This window comes from Oreochromis aureus, linkage group 3 (genome assembly GCF_013358895.1).
Source record: "Oreochromis aureus strain Israel breed Guangdong linkage group 3, ZZ_aureus, whole genome shotgun sequence".
In the NCBI taxonomy this organism is placed as follows: Eukaryota; Metazoa; Chordata; class Actinopteri; order Cichliformes; family Cichlidae; genus Oreochromis; species Oreochromis aureus.
In genome coordinates, this window is record NC_052944.1 from 61,487,122 (window position 1) to 61,507,891 (window position 20,770).

Genomic DNA, 20,770 nt, shown 5'->3' on the forward strand with positions numbered 1-20,770 from the left:
AGTGATCCCCTATATTGAGCATACTCAATACCAGCATCTCCCCACCTGCACTATGCATTGTGTGAGCAGAATACCATTGTCCCCTACGCTTTAAGAAAGACCAAAAGTCTTTTTCCATGAAATATTGATGATTAGTGAGCAGGGGCATAGTTTCCAGGGGGTTTAGGGGGGTTATGACCCCCCCAATAATCAGACCCAACCCAATAAAATTATGAATTATCTTGCATAAATAGACTGTTGATTTTCTTTACTCATTTCAGTTATTACCAGCAAAGTAGTTGCATTTTTAATGATCTGGGAATTTACCCAGATTTATTTATTTATTTAGACTGAGATCTAAATGAATAAATAAATGTTCAGCACAAAGTTGCGCCAATGTCAGTAAGACAATTGCTCTTAGATGTATTGTTTGTGCAGAAAAAGTGAGTATGTGTGTGTAACAGCTCTGCAGTAAAGGTTGAGCAGCTGACAAATTTCATCAGAAACTGGACGACCACAGAGCTGCTAGTTTCTGTTAAACACAGGCTGAAAAACACTGTTCAGCATGTGAAGAACGACACTTACTTACATTTAAAGGCTGTGACTAAGCTTTTGAAAAATACATCACTAAAACAAGTCATCCATCTATTCAGCCATTGCTACAATAGTGTGAAAGGTGGGCTGCACACCAGACATGTCTTCAATCCTTCACAGGACTGAGAAAGAGAGACAGACAACTAAACTATATGTGGGAAGTAAAGTTAGTTTTAAAATATATCGTCCATGAAAACAGGTGTGTGATGATTGCTGCCACTCGAAAGATTAAAATCCTACAACAACCAGAATGCTTTGCTAAATTTATACATATTCCACCTGCCATTCTCTCTCAAGAAACACCATCAGATCTAACTGTGGATGTGGTCCCTGCTGGTGAATAAGGAATTTCATTTATTAGTTGTACTAAAAGAAGCCATTCTGTGAGCTTTTGAAAGCCTAAAAGAGAAAAAAACTGAGTGTGAGTCTCACCTTCAAGTTTCCTGTGACTGGTTTGTTCCATCAAAAGAAACATTAACACCACTACAACCACGAGACAGACCGACGCAGCAATCACCACCATGGGGAGAAGAGAGTAACCACCCAGAGAGGTCAATGTAGAGGTGGCTGCAGGTGGAGCTGTAGCTGCATGTGGAGGTGAGGATGCAGATGGAGGGCTGGGTGGAGGTAGAGGTGTAGCTGCAGACAGAGGTGTAGATGCAGGTAGAGGTGAAGATGCAGGTGGAGATATAGATGCAGGTGGCAGTGTGGCTGAAGGTGGAGGTGTTGCTTTAGATGGAGTGCTGGCTGCAGGTTGAGGTGTAGCTGCAGCTGGAGGTGAGGCTGCAGGTGGAGGTGTAGGCGGTGGAGGTGTAGGCGGTGGTATGGGTGCAGGTGGAGGTGTGGTGGTGTGTTTGTCTAAAATAAAGCAAACACAGTCATTAAGTTGTCGTCACATTGTGAATGTTGGAAGCTGCAGAAACACAGACAGGTGAGTGTGTCACCTGTGACAGTGATCCAGCTGGATGGAGACTCTCCATGACCGCTGATGTCACACTTGTAGAGGCCTTCATCAGACCTGGAAACATGCTGGATGGTCATGTGACCTGTAGGCTGCTTCCTGATGAGGGAGCCATCTTTATAGAAAGCAGCTGGGAGGTTGGAGGGAGTGGTCTTTGTTTTACAGAGCAGAGTGACGTCATCTCCCTCCATCACAGGGAGGACAGGACTCTGCAGGATCACTGATCCACCTCAACACAGAGACAAACTACAGCATTTCATCCATTTACACACAGCTTCATCAACACTAACTCCACACACTCAGCTTACCAGTGACTGTCAGGTTAACCATGTTACTGATGGGACCCTCTCTGGACTCACACCAATATATTCCACTGTCATGAGGCACCATCATAGTGATATTACAGGACGAATCAGCTGGTTTTCCCCACCCATCTCCACACTGAGTCCTCTGTCGTTTGCTTGTGTTTCTCCTCAGAGTCCATCCAGCAGAGCTGTCGTCCTCCTCACAGCTCAGAGACAAAACATCACCTTCAAAGAACTGAGAGCTGCTGGGACTCACAGTCAGACGAGCTGTGAGGGTTTACATGAAATGTTCCATCATTGTTAAAACTCATGATATATTATACTCATATAAATCAACCTAAAATGGGAATTGAATTAAATTCAATGTAGTAAGACATGCCATGCTAACAATACGAGAACAGAGAGAATTTGAAAGGTTCATTTGGTTACCTTGGTTTGTTGTGCAGCAAAGCACTGGTCAGAACTAAAGAGAAATGACACCTATAAATAAATAAAAACTTTGCCGGTACTTAAACTGCTGTAAATGACATATTGGCCTAAAATCTTTTAAATGTACCTTACACAAATCCCTCATGGATGATGTCAAATCATTTGAAACCAGAAGGAACATTTCAGTCCCAAGAATGAGCTGCAATCAGTTTTCAGCAAAGTGGCCTTTATGTATTCATTATTTCTCAATGTAAAGCTCTCAGTGACATTAAGTGTGTTTTTCAGGAGCGACCAGGCTAAGAGGAGAGTAGAAATTTGAATACATATAACATAAGAGTTACACAAAGATAATTTAACTAATCTAAAAGGACTGAATTGAATATAATGTAGGACAGGGTATTTACCCTAACGAAGAATCATAAATATACCACCAAAACAGGTAATTTCTTTATTTTAGATGTAATCCCTTGATAAATCATGTTGACTGCAGACTATTTATCAAGATAAGCAAAGTTATTAGAGGTAAACTCAGATACAAACACTGTAAATCACTTTATGGCATCGGAGTGATCAGCGTAAACCCACAGTCTGAATCCCAGCTGTTAGGTTTTCACATCACGGCATGAAGCGATGTTGAGCGAGGACCGATTTGCAAAGTCGGTCACTAATTTGTATCATTTCGCCTCTCGTGTAATCATAAAAATTTCACCTCACATCGCATGAACTCAGCACTCAGTAAAATTAAACATACAGATATAAATCTGTCTTTAAAGTATATTTACCTTTTTAAATGTGAACCAGATCAGACTATCAGTCTGTTTCCACTGTGCATTTCTGCTCCCACACCTCTAACACCAAGTCTGTAAAGCTGTTCTTTTAGTGATTACTTCATGTTTTCTGTACTGGATGCATAAGTAACATAACCACAACTTTTAACTCGTGTGTCCACTTTAAACGTAAGCTGACATAATAACTAATTCAATCAAGTCTACTTGAAAGATGCAAAAACTCTTTTTTAACCTGCTGCCTGGATCCAGCCTGACTTCTTCTTTATGTCTTCTCCTCCATCATCAGCTATTAGTAGACAGTAAAGGTTACACACTATAAAAACAAAGAAATTGTCCACTTACAGAGCAGAAATAGCAGAGATGCTTCCTTCATTGTCGCCTTGATTGATGTGACCTTTTTCTTTCTTTTTTGTTAGATACACAAAATAAGCCCCGCCCTCTGACCCCAAATGTTTGTTTTTTCCACGTGTGTTTGAAATATAAATTCAAACATTGTGAAACTGTCTCACAGCACTGAGCTGCTGCGATGTGATTGGCTCATTAAATACTTGCATTAACAACCAAAGCAAAATGTGTAATAAAGTGGTGAATCAGGACACACTGTGATCAGAATAGCTACTCTTCATAAATATGCATTTATCTTTGCTTTGAATATTGCTTAAAATTGATAAAGGTACTAACAGAAACACTCAAACACACACACAACACATGAAGTAGAAACTCTGCTCATTGAAAGAAGCCTGAAAGAAAAAACTAGGAGTGTAAGTCTCACCTTTGAGTTTCCTTTGAACATTTCATTCCAGCAAAAGAACCAGTAACTCCAGTTATACCAAAACGCAGGTTGATGAAGTTGAAGTTGTCATCACATTGTGAATGTTGAAAGCTGCAGAAACACAGACAGGTGAGTGTGTCACCTGTGACAGTGATCCAGCTGGATGGAGACTCTCCATGACCGCTGATGTCACACTTGTAGAGGCCTTCATCAGACCTGGAAACATGCTGGATGGTCATGTGACCTGTAGGCTGCTTCCTGATGAGGGAGCCATCTTTATAGAAAGCAGCTGGGAGGTTGGAGGGAGTGGTCTTTGTTTTACAGAGCAGAGTGACGTCATCTCCCTCCATCACAGGGAGGACAGGACTCTGCAGGATCACTGATCCACCTCAACACAGAGACAAACTACAGCATTTCATCCATTTACACACAGCTTCATCAACACTAACTCCACACACTCAGCTTACCAGTGACTGTCAGGTTAACCATGTTACTGATGGGACCCTCTCTGGACTCACACCAGTAAACCCCACTGTGCCATTCATAGATGTGACTGATGTTGCAGATGGAACCAGCTAGTATTCCCCAGTCAGCTCCACACTGAGTCCTCTGTTGTTTGCTTGTGTTTCTCCTCAGAGTCCATCCAGCAGAGCTGTCGTCCTCCTCACAGCTCAGAGACACAAAGTCTCCTTTAAAGAACTGAGAGCTGCTGGGACTCACAGTCAGACGAGCTGTGAGGGTTAAAATTAAAATGTTTCATTACTTGCAAAAACTAATATAAAAGTATTAAAGAAAAGCCTAAAGAGTAAAAATGAGATTTTGTGTCCCTCAATGAGAAACAAACAATCATCTACAGACTGGATGTTTTGGACTCCTCGTCATCATTTTCAGCGCATTAAGACTAAACATATTTAATGTTAAAAGAAGTTTACTGACCTTGAATTGTTGTCCAGCAAAGTACTGAAATCAAAAGTAGGAAGAAAGGACATTTAGATTAGAATATAAAAGAATATCAACAACACATTGTGTGCAGATCCAATATGTGTTTTAAAAACTTGAAAGCTGTGTTTGAAATTGTTGACAGTATAAGAGGAACCCTGAGATGTAATTTTCCAATAACTGACTGGGAGCTGCAGCACATGAAGAAGGTAACTCATTACCTATTATGTATTAATCTGTTAATCAGGTGTAATTGTTCACATGTAAACACTTTGTTGTGAATGTAATTATTTCCCTTCATTTCAGCTTCTGCCCTCTAAGATCCCGGCTGTCAGCATCTGGAGAAAAGTCACAATCACAGATGATGGTTTTCCCAACACAGCGTGGAACTATTGTTTTTTCCTTCTGAGTTTATCGACACTTCAGCACAAATTTGTGTCTTTGTGCCTTCAAGCTTGTTATTTCACTTGCTTTGTCATGGTTGTGTGGGGGCCTGAATAACATAGCCACAACTTGTAGCTCTGATCATGAAGACCTGTGTCCACTTTAAAGGTCAGCTGATGTAATAACTGACTCATTTCTGTGGATTTCACTGGTTAACATGGAAGAAAAAACTCTTTAATCTGCTGTTAAATCCAGCCTGACTTCTTGTCCATGTGTCCTCCATCATCAGTGATTAACACAGCAGACAATAAAAGTTCAATGTTTAAAACAAAGATGTTCTTTACTTACAGAGTAGAGTCGCTTCCTTCATTGTTCTCTTGACTGATGTGACCTTTTCATTCTTTATGTTATAGAGACTAAGCCCCGCCCTCTTCCCCCAGGTTTTTCCCCACATATGTAGAATGTGTGCCAAACGTAAAAGAAAACAGAAAGTGAAATAATCCTCAACTTAATACATTCGAGTTTAAATGTTGTTTCACAGAAAATAGTACAAAACCAACATATCTGATATTTACACAGTTTATTCTGTTTTTAAAAAATTGGATTTGTGCAGCAGCTCCTTTTGTAGTAAAAACTGAGAAGTGGGGAGACTCAGTGATGTAGTTTTGATGAGACATTTTACCATTCTTTCTTTAAATTGATGTTTTAGCTGCCCAACACATTGGGCCTCCTTTTTGGAGACAGTTCTCTGTCCACTAAAGGTCCATGAGTCACTTTATGCAGGCTGTTACTGCACCAGCAGCCTGAACCACTTATGCAAGGTGGGGTGGATCCATGCTTTCATGTTGTTTACACTAAATTCTGACCCTAAAATTTGAATTTCTCAGCACACTTTAAGACTCATAAGACCAGGACGTGATTTTAGAATCTTTTTTTTTTTTATATTTGGTGAGCCTGAGTGAATTTTAGCCTCGGTTTCCTGTTCTTAGCTGACAGTAGTTTCAGCCAGTGTGGTCTTCCGCTGCTGTAGCACATCTGCCTCAAGGTTTTACATGCTGTGTGCTCACAGATGCTCTTTTACATACTTGTGGCACATAGAGAGTGTTTATTGGATTTATTGGTGCCTTCCTGTCAGCTCAGTACTGTTGATCTTTCCTCTAGTCTGGGTCTGTGTGACAAAAAAGAAACACAGTGTGGGTAATCTGCATTGTTAGTTTGTTGTTAGTTTGAATGCCTATGTTGTTCTTCTGTGCACTGATCTGTACATTTTCATTTTTCATTTGTTACTGTAGTTTACTGTGCTCTGTGACCAGTAGAGGAAAACACATTTTTAATTTTTCATTGTACAAGCTAAGAAAGTTAAAGTGTTTTTTTTTTTTCTTTAGAAAGCAGAGTGTGAAGCTTTGGTCTTTGAATTTTTTGGACCTTCTTTCCCTGAGCGTGCCTGAGCCTAAAAGCTATGCAGGTTGGGTCTGTTTGTACTTTGATGGGAGACAATCTGTGAATACCAGTTGTGTAAAAGTGCTGTTCAAAATCATATCAAGCCACCTTCCACTAGAGGGCAGTTTTACATAAACAGAAGTGAATCTGAGGCATCTGCTCTCAGTTTCCTTGGAAAGACCGTTTCACCAAAATGCTTAGAGGAAAACATTGTGGATAAATGCAGTTAACTAGCAGCCTAAACAATTTCCCCAGTCTGAAAAAACCTTTAAATCTATTTAAAGAGTTTCACTTTATCATCATATTTATTTTGTTTGACAAACAAAAGGACACAGTTGTATTAAGCTTACAGTCAAATATCATATTCATGAACTGCATTTCACTCCTCCCAGAACTTTAAATGGCTACATTAAAAAGCATATTTTCTACAAATACATGACTCCTGCAAGTGCGATAAACAGTTTTAAAGAACTAAAGAGAGATGTGAAGAAGCATTTTTCTTTTTTTTCCCACTTCTTTCCCACCATCAGGTCTTTGGCAACTCATACAAGGTTAGGGTTGTTCTGCCTGTTTGGAAACCCCAATTTGAAAACCTTTGGACGGATTAAATGCATATTTAGTAGGTTACAGTAAAAATAACAACAAACGAGGACTCTAGACAAGTTGCGAATGACCTGAAAATAAAGTCTCAAGTATTTAATTTCTTCAAATCAAAGCTATTCAAACTCACACACTTTGTTCTCAGTCTTTATTTTCCAGCTTTGAATGATTCCTGCTTTAGTCTGCAGTTGAAGTCAAGTTTTGATTGTTTCTTTCTTTGTTATCTGCTCCAAACAGAGGTGTGTATCTGTTGGCCGTAACTATTCATAGTTTCCTATCAGATGTCTTTATGAAACTCACAAAGCCACATGAGAAGAACAACAAGGGAGACCAAAGTTTACTGATCCTGCAGAGAAACCAAATCACTGCTGTGAAGACACCAGCAGGGCCCCACATTTAGAAATAAAATATATAAATGGCATTAAATACACAGCATTAGATTAATATATTAGTTATATTCTCTCTTAACTACATGTTGCTGAAGGCACATTTGTTTTATTCCTTTGTTTTTGCAGGTTCTTCACATAAAAATCTTCATCAGGTGCTTTGAGGACTGTGAGAGACCTGCAGCTGGATCTCAGTGGCTGGACTGGTGAAATGTTTCACTTCAGAGTAGATGACGTCTGGCTCTCTTGGAAACTCTGGACATACAAACATACAGTTCAAACAGCATGAGGATAAGCACCTGTGTGCAAAACCAGGCCTGCTTCTGATGTTTATAGATAGTAAACTGACAGAATGGGGAAATGTCAGTGAACACATCACACCAATACCATAAAGGCCTTTTTTCTAGACTTAAAGTAAAAGTTTTTTCAATCTAACTTCAGTGAGACAGTCAGGTGTGCAGCAGGAGTGACAGAGGAGGTCAGATAGGAGTCTCTGTGATTTGTTTGCAGATGACATGCAGATGAACTACAGTGAGAGTTGGGAGAAGGTGGAAGAGACGGTGCTCTGCAGAGAAGAGGAATGAAAGTCAGTAGAAGCAAGACAGAATACATGTGTGTGAATGAGAAAGGAGACAGGTGCAAGGAGTGGAGATACAGAGCATAGATGAGTTTAAGTACCTGGGGGCAATCATCCAAAGCAATGGGCAGAAAAAAGAGGTGAAGATAACAGTGCAGGCAGGGTGGAGACGAGTGTCAAGGGATCTATGTGACAAAAGGATCGCAGCAAGAGTGAAAGGGGAGGTTTACAAGGTGACAGTGAGACCTGCTGTGATGTATGGTTTTGAGACGTTGGGACAAGAGGCCGAGCTGGAGATGTCTCACTGTCTCATTGGGAGTAACCAGGATGAGCAGTTTGGAAACAGTGTTACAGAGGCAAGACTGAGAAGGTTGTGTAGATGTGCAAAGCTGGCATAGTGGGTATAATGGGCAGAAGATGTTGGAGAAGTTGGAGCTGCCAGGCAGGAGGAGAAGAGGAACACCACAGTGGAGATTCATGGATGGGTTGGTGTGACAGAAGAAGATGCTACAGATTATGAACAAACTACAAATTTTGGCTCTTGGAAGTACAAAAAGCCTCCATTAGGTCTGCATTCTTTACTCAGCAATATTTATCCTTTAGTTAACAGTTTCCCTTTGGCCAAAATGCCAGCAAAGGTGACTCATCATAGACTCTGATGGAGACAAATAAGAGCAGCTGTACCTCTTTTAGTTGATTTGTGTTGCTTGTCTTTGATGATGATTTCTCCATAAATGATGTCTTCTGTCCTCTCTGCACAATAAAAAACACACAGAGGACATTACTGCAGGTAGTACAGAGAAGCTCAGATCTGCCACTTGGTTCTAACCAGAAGTTCTGACCACAAATATTATGAACAGAATCTGTGACAAAAGGCACAGCGCCCTTTCAGAATCCAACACTCATCAGAAATGTGGACTAAGCTCTAGCAGTGGGTGTGCAGGGACTGAATGGCTCACAGCAACACCTCATAGTCCCAAAGCACCCCTGACAGGATGCCCTGAGCGAGACAGCTGAACAAAACCATAAAGACTGGTTGAGGAAACTCACGTGCATGTAAAAATCCTCGAGAGGATAAAGAGGTCTACATTGTGCCTCCTGCATCTGAGGTTTTACTAGTAACCTGACTCTTCTCTCTCTGGAATGGACTTTCCCAGGGAGGCTGATTAAAGTCAATATCAGCATCTCCCCACCTGCACTATGCATTGTGTGAGCAGAATACCATCGTCCCCTACACTTTGAGACAGACCAAAAGTCTTTTTCCATGAAATATTAATGATCAGTAAGACATTTGCTCTTAGATCTATTGTTTTTATGCAAACAACAGTGAGTATGTGTGTGTAACAGTTCTGCAGTAAAGGTTGAGCAGCTGACAAATTTCATCAGAAACTGGACGACCACAGAGCTGCTAGTTTCTGTTAAACACAGGCTGAAAAACACTGTTCAGCATGTGAAGAACAGCACTTACACTGAAAGGCTGCGACTAAGTTTTGAAAAATACATCACTAAAACAAGTCATCCATCTATCCAGCCATTGCTACAATAATGTCGGTGGGCTGCACACCAGACATGTCTCCAATCCTTCACAGGACTGAGAAAGAGAGACAGACAACTAAACTCTATGTGGGAAGTAAAGTTAGTTTTAAAATATATCGTCCATGAAAACAGGTGTGTGATGATTGCTGCCACTCAGAAGAATAAAATCCTACAACAACCAGAATGCTTTGCTAAATTTATACATATTCCACCTGCCATTCTCTCTCAAGAAACACCATCAGATCTAACTGTGGATGTGGTCCCTGCTGGTGAATAAGGGATTTCATTTATTATTTGCACTCTAAGAAGTCATTCTGTGAGCTTTTGAAAGCCTGAAAGAGAAAAAAACTGAGTGTGAGTCTCACCTTCAAGTTTCCTGTGACTGGTTTGTTCCATCAAAAGAAACATTAACACCACTACAACCACGAGACAGACAGACGCAGCAATCACCACCACGGGGAGAAGAGAGTAACCACCCAGAGAGGTCAATGTAGAGGTTCCTGCAGGTGGAGCTGTAGCTGAATGTGGAGGTGAAGATGCAGATGGAGATATAGTTGCAGGTGGAAGTGTGGCTGCAGGTGGAGGTGAGGATGCAGGTGGAACTGTAGCTGAATGTGGAGGTGAGGATGCAGATGGAGGGGTGGCTGCAGGTTGAGGTGTAGCTGCAGACAGAGCTGTAGATGCAGGTAGAGGTGAGGATGCAGGTGGAACTGTAGCTGAATGTGGACCTGAGGATGCAGATGGAGTGGTGGCTGCAGCTAGAGCTGAGGAGGCAGGTGGAGATACAGATGCTGGTGGCGGTGTGGCTGCAGGTGGAGGTGAGGATGCAGGTGGAACTGTAGCTGAATGTGGACCTGAGGATGCAGATGGAGTGGTGGCTCCAGCTATAGCTGAGGAGGCAGGTGGAGATACAGATGCTGGTGGCGGTGTGGCTGCAGCTAGAGCTGAGGATGCAGTTGGAGGGGTGGCTGCAGGTTGAGGTGTGGCTGCAGACAGAGCTGTAGATGCAGGTAGAGGTGAGGATGCAGGTGGCGATATAGTTGCAGGTGGAAGTGTGGGTGCAGCTGGAGGTGAGGATGCAGGTGGAACTGTAGCTGAATGTGGAGGTGAGGATGCAGATGGAGGGGTGGCTGCAGGTTGAGGTGTAGCTGCAGGCAGAGCTGTAGATGCAGGTAGAGGTGAGGATGCAGGTGGAGATATAGTTGCAGGTGGAAGTGTGGGTGCAGTTGGAGGTGAGGATGCAGGTGGCAGTGTGGCTGCAGGTGGAGGTGTAGGCGGTGGTATGGGTGCAGGTGAAGGTGTGGATGTAGGTGGAGGTGTAGGCGGTGGTATGGGTGCAGGTGAAGGTGTGGATGTAGGTGGAGGTGTAGGCGGTGGTATGGGTGCAGGTGGAGGTGTGGCTGCAGGTGGAGGTGTGGGCGGTGGTATTTGTGAAGGTGGAGGTGTGGATGTAGGTGGAGGTGTGGTGGTGGGTTTCTCTAAAAAGAAGCAAACACAGTCATTAAGTTGTCGTCACATTGTGAATGTTGAAACCTGCAGAAACACAGACAGGTGAGTGTGTCACCTGTGACAGTGATCCAGCTGGATGGAGACTCTCCATGACCGCTGATGTCACACTTGTAGAGGCCTTCATCAGACCTGGAAACATGCTGGATGGTCATGTGACCTGTAGGCTGCTTCCTGATGAGGGAGCCATCTTTATAGAAAGCAGCTGGGAGGTTGGAGGGAGTGGTCTTTGTTTTACAGAGCAGAGTGACGTCATCTCCCTCCATCACAGGGAGGACAGGACTCTGCAGGATCACTGATCCACCTCAACACAGAGACAAACTACAGCATTTCATCCATTTACACACAGCTTCATCAACACTAACTCCACACACTCAGCTTACCAGTGACTGTCAGGTTAACCATGTTACTGATGGGACCCTCTCTGGACTCACACCAATATATTCCACTGTCATGAGGCACCATCATAGTGATATTACAGGACGAATCAGCTGGTTTTCCCCACCCATCTCCACACTGAGTCCTCTGTCGTTTGCTTGTGTTTCTCCTCAGAGTCCATCCAGCAGAGCTGTCGTCCTCCTCACAGCTCAGAGACAAAACATCACCTTCAAAGAACTGAGAGCTGCTGGGACTCACAGTCAGACGAGCTGTGAGGGTTTACATGAAATGTTCCATCATTGTTAAAACTCATGATATATTATACTCATATAAATCAACCTAAAATGGGAATTGAATTAAATTCAATGTAGTAAGACATGCCATGCTAACAATACGAGAACAGAGAGAATTTGAAAGGTTCATTTGGTTACCTTGGTTTGTTGTGCAGCAAAGCACTGGAGTCAGAACTAAAGAGAAATGACACCTATAAATAAATAAAAAACTTTGCCGGTACTTAAACTGCTGTAAATGACATATTGGCCTAAAATCTTTTAAATGTACCTTACACAAATCCCTCATGGATGATGTCAAATCATTTGAAACCAGAAGGAACATTTCAGTCCCAAGAATGAGCTGCAATCAGTTTTCAGCAAAGTGGCCTTTATGTATTCATTATTTCTCAATGTAAAGCTCTCAGTGACATTAAGTGTGTTTTTCAGGAGCGACCAGGCTAAGAGGAGAGTAGAAATTTGAATACATATAACATAAGAGTTACACAAAGATAATTTAACTTATCTAAAAGGACTGAATTGAATATAATGTAGGACAGGGTATTTACCCTAACGAAGAATCATAAATATACCACCAAAACAGGTAATGTCTTTATTTTAGATGTAATCCCTTGGTAAATCATGTTGACTGCAGACTATTTATCAAGATAAGCAAAGTTATTAGAGGTAAACTCAGATACAAACACTGTAAATCACTTTATGGCATCGGAGTGATCAGCGTAAACCCACAGTCTGAATCCCAGCTGTTAGGTTTTCACATCACGGCATGAAGCGATGTTGAGCGAGGACCGATTTGCAAAGTCGGTCACTAATTTGTATCATTTCGCCTCACGTGTAATCATAAAAATTTCACCTCACATCGCATGAACTCAGCACTCAGTAAAATTAAACATACAGATATAAATCTGTCTTTGAATTATATTTACCTTTTTAAATGTGAACCAGATCAGACTATCAGTCTGTTTCCACTGTGCATTTCTGCTCCCACACCTCTAACACCAAGTCTGTAAAGCTGTTCTTTTAGTGATTACTTCATGTTTTCTGTACTGGATGCATAAGTAACATAACCACAACTTTTAACTCGTGTGTCCACTTTAAACGTAAGCTGACATAATAACTAATTCAATCAAGTCTACTTGAAAGATGCAAAAACTCTTTTTTAACCTGCTGCCTGGATCCAGCCTGACTTCTTCTTTATGTCTTCTCCTCCATCATCAGCTATTAGTAGACAGTAAAGGTTACACACTATAAAAACAAAGAAATTGTCCACTTACAGAGCAGAAATAGCAGAGATGCTTCCTTCATTGTCGCCTTGATTGATGTGACCTATTTCTTTCTTTTTTGTTAGATACACAAAATAAGCCCCGCCCTCTGACCCCAAATGTTTGTTTTTTGCACATGTGTGTGAAATATAGATTCAAACATTGTGAAACTGTCTCACAGCACTGAGCTGCTGCGATGTGATTGGCTCATTAAATACTTGCATTAACAACCAATGCAGTTTTGTGCTTGTGTTTCTCCTCAGAGTCCATCCAGCACAGCTGTCATCCTCCTCACAAAGTCTCTTTTAAAGAACTGAGAGCTGCTGGGACTCACAGTCAGACGAGCTGTGAGACTTAAAATTAAACTTTTCATTACTGTCAAAAGTAATATAAAACGATTTAATTGAAAGCCTAAAGAGTGTCCCTCAGTGAGAAACCTACAAACATCTACAGACTGTTTTTGACTCCTCAATCATTCTTTTAAGCACATTAAGACTAAACATCATATTTAAAAGAAGTTTACTGACCTTGAATTGTTGTCCAGCAAAGTACTGAAATCAAAAGTAGGAAGAAAGGACATTTAGATTAGAATATGAAAGAATATAAACAACAGATTGTGTGCAGATCCAATATGTGATTTAAAAATTTGAAAGCTGTGTTTGAAATTGTTGAATTGTTAAAAGGTCAATGTTTAAAGCAAAGATGTTCTTTACTTACAGAGTAGAGTCGCTTCCTTCATTGTCCTCTTGACTGATGTGACCTTTTCATTCTTTATGTTATATAGCATAAGCCCCGCCCTCTTCCCCCATGTTTTAAGATAAGATAAGATAACCTTTATTATTTATTTTCCCACACGTGGGAAATTTGTTTTGTCACAGCAGGAAGTGGACAGTGCAAAAGTTATGAAGCAAAAATTAGAATATAATAAGAATAAAATACAGCACACAACTGTACAGAATAGAATAAAATAAAATACTATATACAGTAGAATAAAATAGAATGAAATATACAGAGGGATAAAAATAGAATACAAATTCTATATACAACTGAGTAAAAATACAACCATGCCAGAAAAGAGTATTGCACTTAGTCTTATTGCACACGTGGGTTTGTGTGTGTTTGATCAGTTAAAGTCTTTGTTGTGGAGTCCGACAGCAGTGGGGAGGAAAAACCTGCGAAATCTCTCCGTCCCGCACTGTGGGTGCCGCAGCCACTGAAGGAGCTGCTCAGTGCTGTCAGAGTTTTCCCCACATATGTAGAATGTGTGCCAAACGTAAAAGAAAACAGAAAGTGAAATAATCATCAACGGAAAACATTCAAATTTAAACGTTGTTTCACAGAAAACAGTACAAAACCAACATATTTGATATTTACACAGTTTAAATCCATACATTTGAATTTGTGCAGCAGCTCCTCTTTTAGTAAAAACAGAACTGGGGAGATCAAGTGATGTAGTGTTGAGACAGAAAATGTCGTTTTGAGAGAGAGAGAATTTTTCCATTCTTTCCTTAAATTAAGGTTTTATTTGCTCAACACATCCTTTTTTGGAGACTGTTCTCTGTCCACTAACGGCCCATGAGTCACCTTGTGCAAGCTGCACTGCAGCAACGTGAACTCATAAGACCAGGGCGTGATTTTAGATCTTTTTCATATTTGGTGAGCCTGAGTGAATTTTAGCCTCGGTTTCCTGTTCTTAGCTGACAGTAGTTTCAGCCAGTGTGGTCTTCCGCTGCTGTAGCACATCTGCCTCAAGGTTTTACATGCTGTGTGCTCAGAGATGCTCTTTTACATACTTTTTGGATAAGCGAGAGCTCAGTACTGTTGATCTTTCCTCTAGTCTGGGTCTGTGTGACAACAAAGAAAGTGACTGTTGGTAATCGGACGTGTTTTTCTCTGACAGGAATCTAAAGTTCTGCAGTCATGTTTAATTCAGCTTAGACCGATTTTAGTAACATTGCTACTGTAGTATAGAGGGACCCTTTCTTTGTTCCCTCACAGTGTATGTTATTGGTGTTGTTCGTTTGAATGTCTATGTTGTTATTCTGTGAAGTGAACAGTACATTTTCATTGTTTCTGTAGTTTACCGTGCTCTGTGACCACTACACAAGCTCAGACAGGTAAAGTGTGTTTTTTTTCTTTAGAAAGCAGAGTGTGAAGCTTTGGTCCTTGATTTTTTTAAACCTTCTTTGCCTGAGTGTGCCTGATCCTAAAAGCTATGCAGGTTGGGCCTGTTTGTACTTTGATGAGAGACAATCTGAGAATACCAGCTGTGTAAACATATAAAAAGTGCTTCTTCTTACCTTTTAGTATGTGTTTTTCTCTCTACCACATACAAAACACAGTCACATTGTGAGGCTGGTGACCTTTGACTGGTGCAGACTGAGTGTTAGAAGGCTTCTTGGTGCACTTTAGTGTTTAGATGTCAGCACCAGGTTATGATCTGTGATAATGTTGGAACAACTGATCTGTGCAGATCATTTCACTTACACTACCATAAGTGGTCATTTGTTATTGCAGCAAAGAAAATCCCCTGCAGCACTGCTTAATGACAGAACATCTCGCACTGTGATCTGTATACATTCTCTCTTTGATTTGAGAATTTCACATCCATGGAGGTTTTATATTGTAAAAATACAAACAAACACACAAAAACAGGCTGTCTGTGGGTTAAGAGAAACACTAATGATCACAGAAGCAAGACACCAAGCTTCATCCACCGCCAAAATGTAACTGAAGTCACAATGAGACATTTAAAATCATCTCCAGCCACCTTCCACTAGGGGGCAGTTTTGCATAAACAAATGTGACTCTGAGATGTCTGTCTGCTGCCAGATTTCTTGGAAAGATATTGTCATGAAAATGCTTAGCAGAAAACATTAACTAAGCAATTTCCTATGTCTGAAAAAAACCTTCAAATGTACCTTTAAATCACTTTATCATCATATTCATTTTATTTCACACTTAAACAGAAGGACACAGTTGTATAAAGCTTACAGGCAAATATCACATTCATGAACTGCATTTCACTCCTCCCAGAACACATTACAGCTCATTTTTCTACAAACACATGACTCCTGCAAGTGAGCATTTATTACAGTAGGATAAACTGAATAAACAGCACCAATACATAGCTTAAAAGAACTAAAGACAGATGTGAAGAAGCATTTCTCTTTTTGTCCCCACTTGATCAGTTTTACCCCCTCACAGCTATCAGGTCTTTGGCAACTCATACAAGGTTAGGGTTGTTCTGCCTGTTTGGAAACCCCAATTTGAAAACCTTTGGACTGAAAAAGCGCATGTTTAGTATGTTACAGTAAAAACAACAACAAGCGAGGACTCTAGACAAGCCGCAAATGACCTGAAAATAAAGTCTCACATATTTAATATTTAATTTCTTCAAATCAAAGTTATTCAAACTCACACACTTTGTTCTCAGTCTTTATTTTCCAGCTTTGAATGATTCCTGCTTTAGTCTGCAGTTGAAGTCAAGTTTTGATTGTTTCTTTCTTTGTTATCTGCTCCAAACAGAGGTGTGTATCTGTTGGCCGTAACTATTCATAGTTTCCTCTCAGACGTCTTTATGAAACTCACAAAGCCACATGAGAAGAACAGCAAGGGAGACTAAAGTTTACTGATCCTGCAGAGAAACCAAATTACTGCTGTGAAGACACCAGCAGGGCCCCACATTTAGAAATAAAATATATAAATAGCATTAAATACACAGCATTAGATTAATATATTAGTTATATTCTCGCTTAACTACATGTTGCTGAAGGCACATTTGTTTATTTCTTTGTTTTTGCAGGTTCTTCACATAAAAATCTTCATCAGGTGCTTTGAGGACTGTGAGAGACCTGCAGCTGGATCTCAGTGGCTGGACTGGTGAAATGCTTCACTTCAGAGTAGATGACGTCTGGCTCTCTTGGAAACTCTGGACATACAAACATACAGTTCAAACAACATGAGGATAAGCACCTGTGTGCAAAACCAGGCCTGCTTCTGATGTTTATAGATAGTAAACTGACAAAATGGGGAAATGTCAGTGAACACATCACACCAATACCATAAAGGCCTTTTTTCTAGACTTAAAGAGAATTTCTTTAATCTAATATCCAACTTCAGAAATTTACATTAAAAGTCTTGCTATATTCCTTCATGACTGAGCTTTTAATCTGAAAGAACCCCACCAGGAAATGTTTAGTTTGGTAGTTTATGTCAAAGGAGAGAGTCTGAGCAGAGAGGGGACGCTGAAGCTGTAAATATTAGCATTAACCTGAAGTCATCATGTGAGCTGTTGGAGGATTAAATCCTCTCTGTGATTCTTTTATCCAGCAGCCTTTAAGTGATTATCAGCTTTACTGTGACTATCTACAGTAACTTGGTTGGTTTCATTGGTCAGTTATATCTAATTCAGTTTAATTTAACCTGTTCTGAAGCTTTGAGGATGGAAAATTACTTTCAGTATTAAACATTAAGTAAGTTTTATGCAAATATATACCAGTGATAGAATCTGTTGTACATAACACACACAGCTCCTACATATAGACTCAGTGTTATGTTTAACCACAAGACGAAAACTGAATAGTTTCTGTGGCCTTGTGTCGACTTCAAAAAACAAAAAAAACAAAAACAATGCAGCATGCTAACGTGTTACTTAGCCAGCAGCTAAAATGTGCCTTTGTAGGAAAAACAGCTGTGATAGAAAAAAGAAAAAAAATGACCAGCTATTGGCGGTTACACCAGTGCTGAGTCTGCGTGCTACCTTTACTCTGATGCTTGGAGCACATTTTGCTAAATTTATACTCTTATAGCTTCACTTATGCAGAAGCTTCTTTCAGTCGTTTCCTTATTCACAAGAGGTCGCTATAGCAGATGAGCATATGTTTCCCTGGACCCACACTTTGTCACACTGCATACACATCATCACCGGCACTGTGGCGTGAAGTCATTCTTAGCAATCACACACAAGTTCAGTGTAAACTACAGGGGGAAGCTGCAGATGCTGTTGTTTCACATGCAGAGTTTAAAACATGCAAAACTATTAATGTTAGTGTAGGACACTTTGAGATGTAGAAAACACATGGTTCATTTATTCGTTTAAATTTATGTTATATTATTGTTTTGCCTTTCATTTGATCAAAGTTGAATAAAGAGTTATATTTTTTTGTTTTATGCAAACTTTCATATTGCAGTGTTCACTGACTTCATGTACAGAGCGTTATAAAAGACTCTTCACAAGTCAATGAGCTTTTAACCAGTTTGGTGTCCTAAAATGCTAGAACTGGATCTATGATAAAGCAGCTTTTTTGTGATGCTCTGCTCTAAACCTTCTGATGAAATTTAATAATAAATAAATTCAATATTCATTTGGATATATGCATTTAAATTTGTATCATATATGCTATGTCAGGTATTTTTCAGTTTTTCTGTCAGAAGGACTATGTCTTTGTAATTATAGAGAAAGCAGATGATAGGGTGCCAAGAGTCAGGAGTGACAGAGAATTATATGAGGGTGGTGCAGAACATGTATGAGAACAGAGATGATTTGTTAGCAGATAAACTGCAGTGAGAGTTGGGAGAAGGTGGAAGAGACCCTAGAGAGATGGAATTATACTCTGCAGACAAGAGGAATGAAAGTCAGCAGGAGCAAGAAAGAATACATGTGTGTCAATGAGAGGGAGACGGGTGCAAGGAGTAGAGACTGTGAGCATAGATGAGTTTAAATACCTCATCCAAAGCAATGGACAGAAAAAAAGAGTTGAAGATGAGTGTGCAGGCAGGGCGGAGGCGAGTGTCAGGGGTGACAAGAGGCCGAGCTGGAGATGTCTCATTGTCGCAGAATCTCATTGGGATTAAACGGGATTAGAAATGAGTACATCAGAGGAGCAGTTTGGAAACAGTGTTACAGAGGCAAGACTGAGAAGGTTGTGTAGATGTGCAAAGCTGGCATAGTGGGTATAATGGGCAGAAGATGTTGGAGAAGTTGGAGCTGCCAGGCAGGAGGAAAAGAGGAGCACCACAGTGGAGATTCATGGATGGGTTGGTGTGACAGAAGAAGATGCTACAGATTATGAACAAACTACAAATTTTGGCTCTTGGAAAAAGCCTCCATTAGGTCTGCATTCTTTACTCAGCAATACTTAGCCTTTAGATAACAGTTTCCCTTTGGCCAAAATGCCAGCAAAGGTGACTCATCCTAAACAATGATAAAGACAAAGAAGAGCAGCTGTACCTCTTTTAGCTGATTTGTGTTGCTTGTCTTTGGTGACGATTTCTCCATAAATGATGTTGTCTGTCCTCTCTGCACAATAAACAACACACAGAGGACATTACTGCAGGTAGTACAGAGAAGCTCAGATCTGCCACTTGGTTCTAACCAGAAGTTCTGACCACAAAAATTATGAACAGAATCTGTGACAAAAGGCACAGCGCCCTTTCAGAATCCAACACTCATCAGAAATGTGGACTAAGCTCTAGCAGTGGTTGTGCAGGGACTGAATGGCTCACAGCAACACCTCATAGTCCCAAAGCACCCCTGACAGGATGCCCTGAGGGAGACAGCTGAACAAAACCATAAAGACTGGTTGAGGAAACTCACACGCACGTAAAAATCCTCGAGAGGATAAAGAGGTCTACATTGTGCCTCCTGCATCTGAGGTTTTACTAGTAACCTGACTCTTCTCTCTCTGGAATGGACTTTCCCAGGGAGGCTGATTAAAGTCAATATCAGCATCTCCCCACCTGCACTATGCATTGTGTGAGCAGAATACCATCGTCCCCTACACTTTGAGACAGACCAAAAGTCTTTTTCCATGAAATATTAATGATAAGTAAGACATTTGCTCTTAGATCTATTGTTTTGTGCAGAAAACAGTGAGCATGTGTGTGTAACAGCTCTGCAGTAAAGCTGCAGAAACTGGAAACTGGACGACCACAGAGCTGCTAGTTTCTGTTAAACACAGGCTGAAAAACACTGTTCAGCATGTGAAGAACAACACTTACATTGAAAGGCTGCGACTAAGTTTTGAAAAATACATCACTAAAAGAAGTCATTCATCTATCCAGCCATTTTCTTAGCCACTGATCTACCTTCCGGAAGCAGGAGGGCTGGAGCTCATCCCTGCTACGATAGTGTGGGTGGGCTGCACACCAGACATGTCTCCAATCCTTCACAGGACTGAGAAAAAGAGACAGACAACTAAACTCTATGTGGGAAGTAAAGTTAGTTTTAAAATATATTGTCCAGGAAAACAGGTCTGTGATGAGTCCTGCCACTCAGAAGATTAAAATCCTATAACAACCAATTAAATTTATACATATTCCACCTGCCATTCTCTCTCAAGAAACACCATCAGATCTAACTGTGGATGTGGTCCCTGCTGGTGAATAAGGGATTTCATTTATTATTTGTACTCTAAGACGTCATTCTGTGAGCTTTTGAAAGCCTGAAAGAGAAAAAAAACTGAGTGTGAGTCTCACCTTCAAGTTGACTGTGACTGGTTTGTTCCATCAAAAGAAACATTAACACCACTACAACCACGAGACAGACCAACGCAGCAGTCACCACCATGGGGAGAAGAGAGTAAAAATCCAGAGAGGCCAATGCAGAGGTGGCTGCAGATGGAGCTGTGGCTGCAGGTGGAG

General features: G+C 40.7%; 1 protein-coding gene and 1 long non-coding RNA gene across 2 annotated transcripts; both read right to left on the reverse strand.

Moving 5' to 3' along the window:
• Positions 1 to 6,883: 6,883 nt before the first annotated feature.
• Positions 6,884 to 11,172, reverse strand: LOC120432763 (proline-rich receptor-like protein kinase PERK9; the record flags this gene model as incomplete). Its single annotated transcript, XM_039601431.1, has 4 exons — positions 6,884 to 7,832; positions 8,839 to 8,907; positions 10,056 to 10,846; positions 10,934 to 11,172. Coding segments are annotated over 4 exons (1,203 nt in total), but the record flags the coding sequence as incomplete, so codon positions are not given.
• Positions 11,173 to 12,005: 833 nt separating this feature from the next.
• Positions 12,006 to 13,870, reverse strand: LOC120433241. Its single transcript, XR_005608418.1, has 4 exons — positions 13,844 to 13,870; positions 13,654 to 13,677; positions 13,029 to 13,109; positions 12,006 to 12,041 (listed from the first exon to the last, which is right to left on the reverse strand). It is a non-coding gene; the product is annotated as an uncharacterized LOC120433241 (long non-coding RNA).
• Positions 13,871 to 20,770: the final 6,900 nt, after the last annotated feature.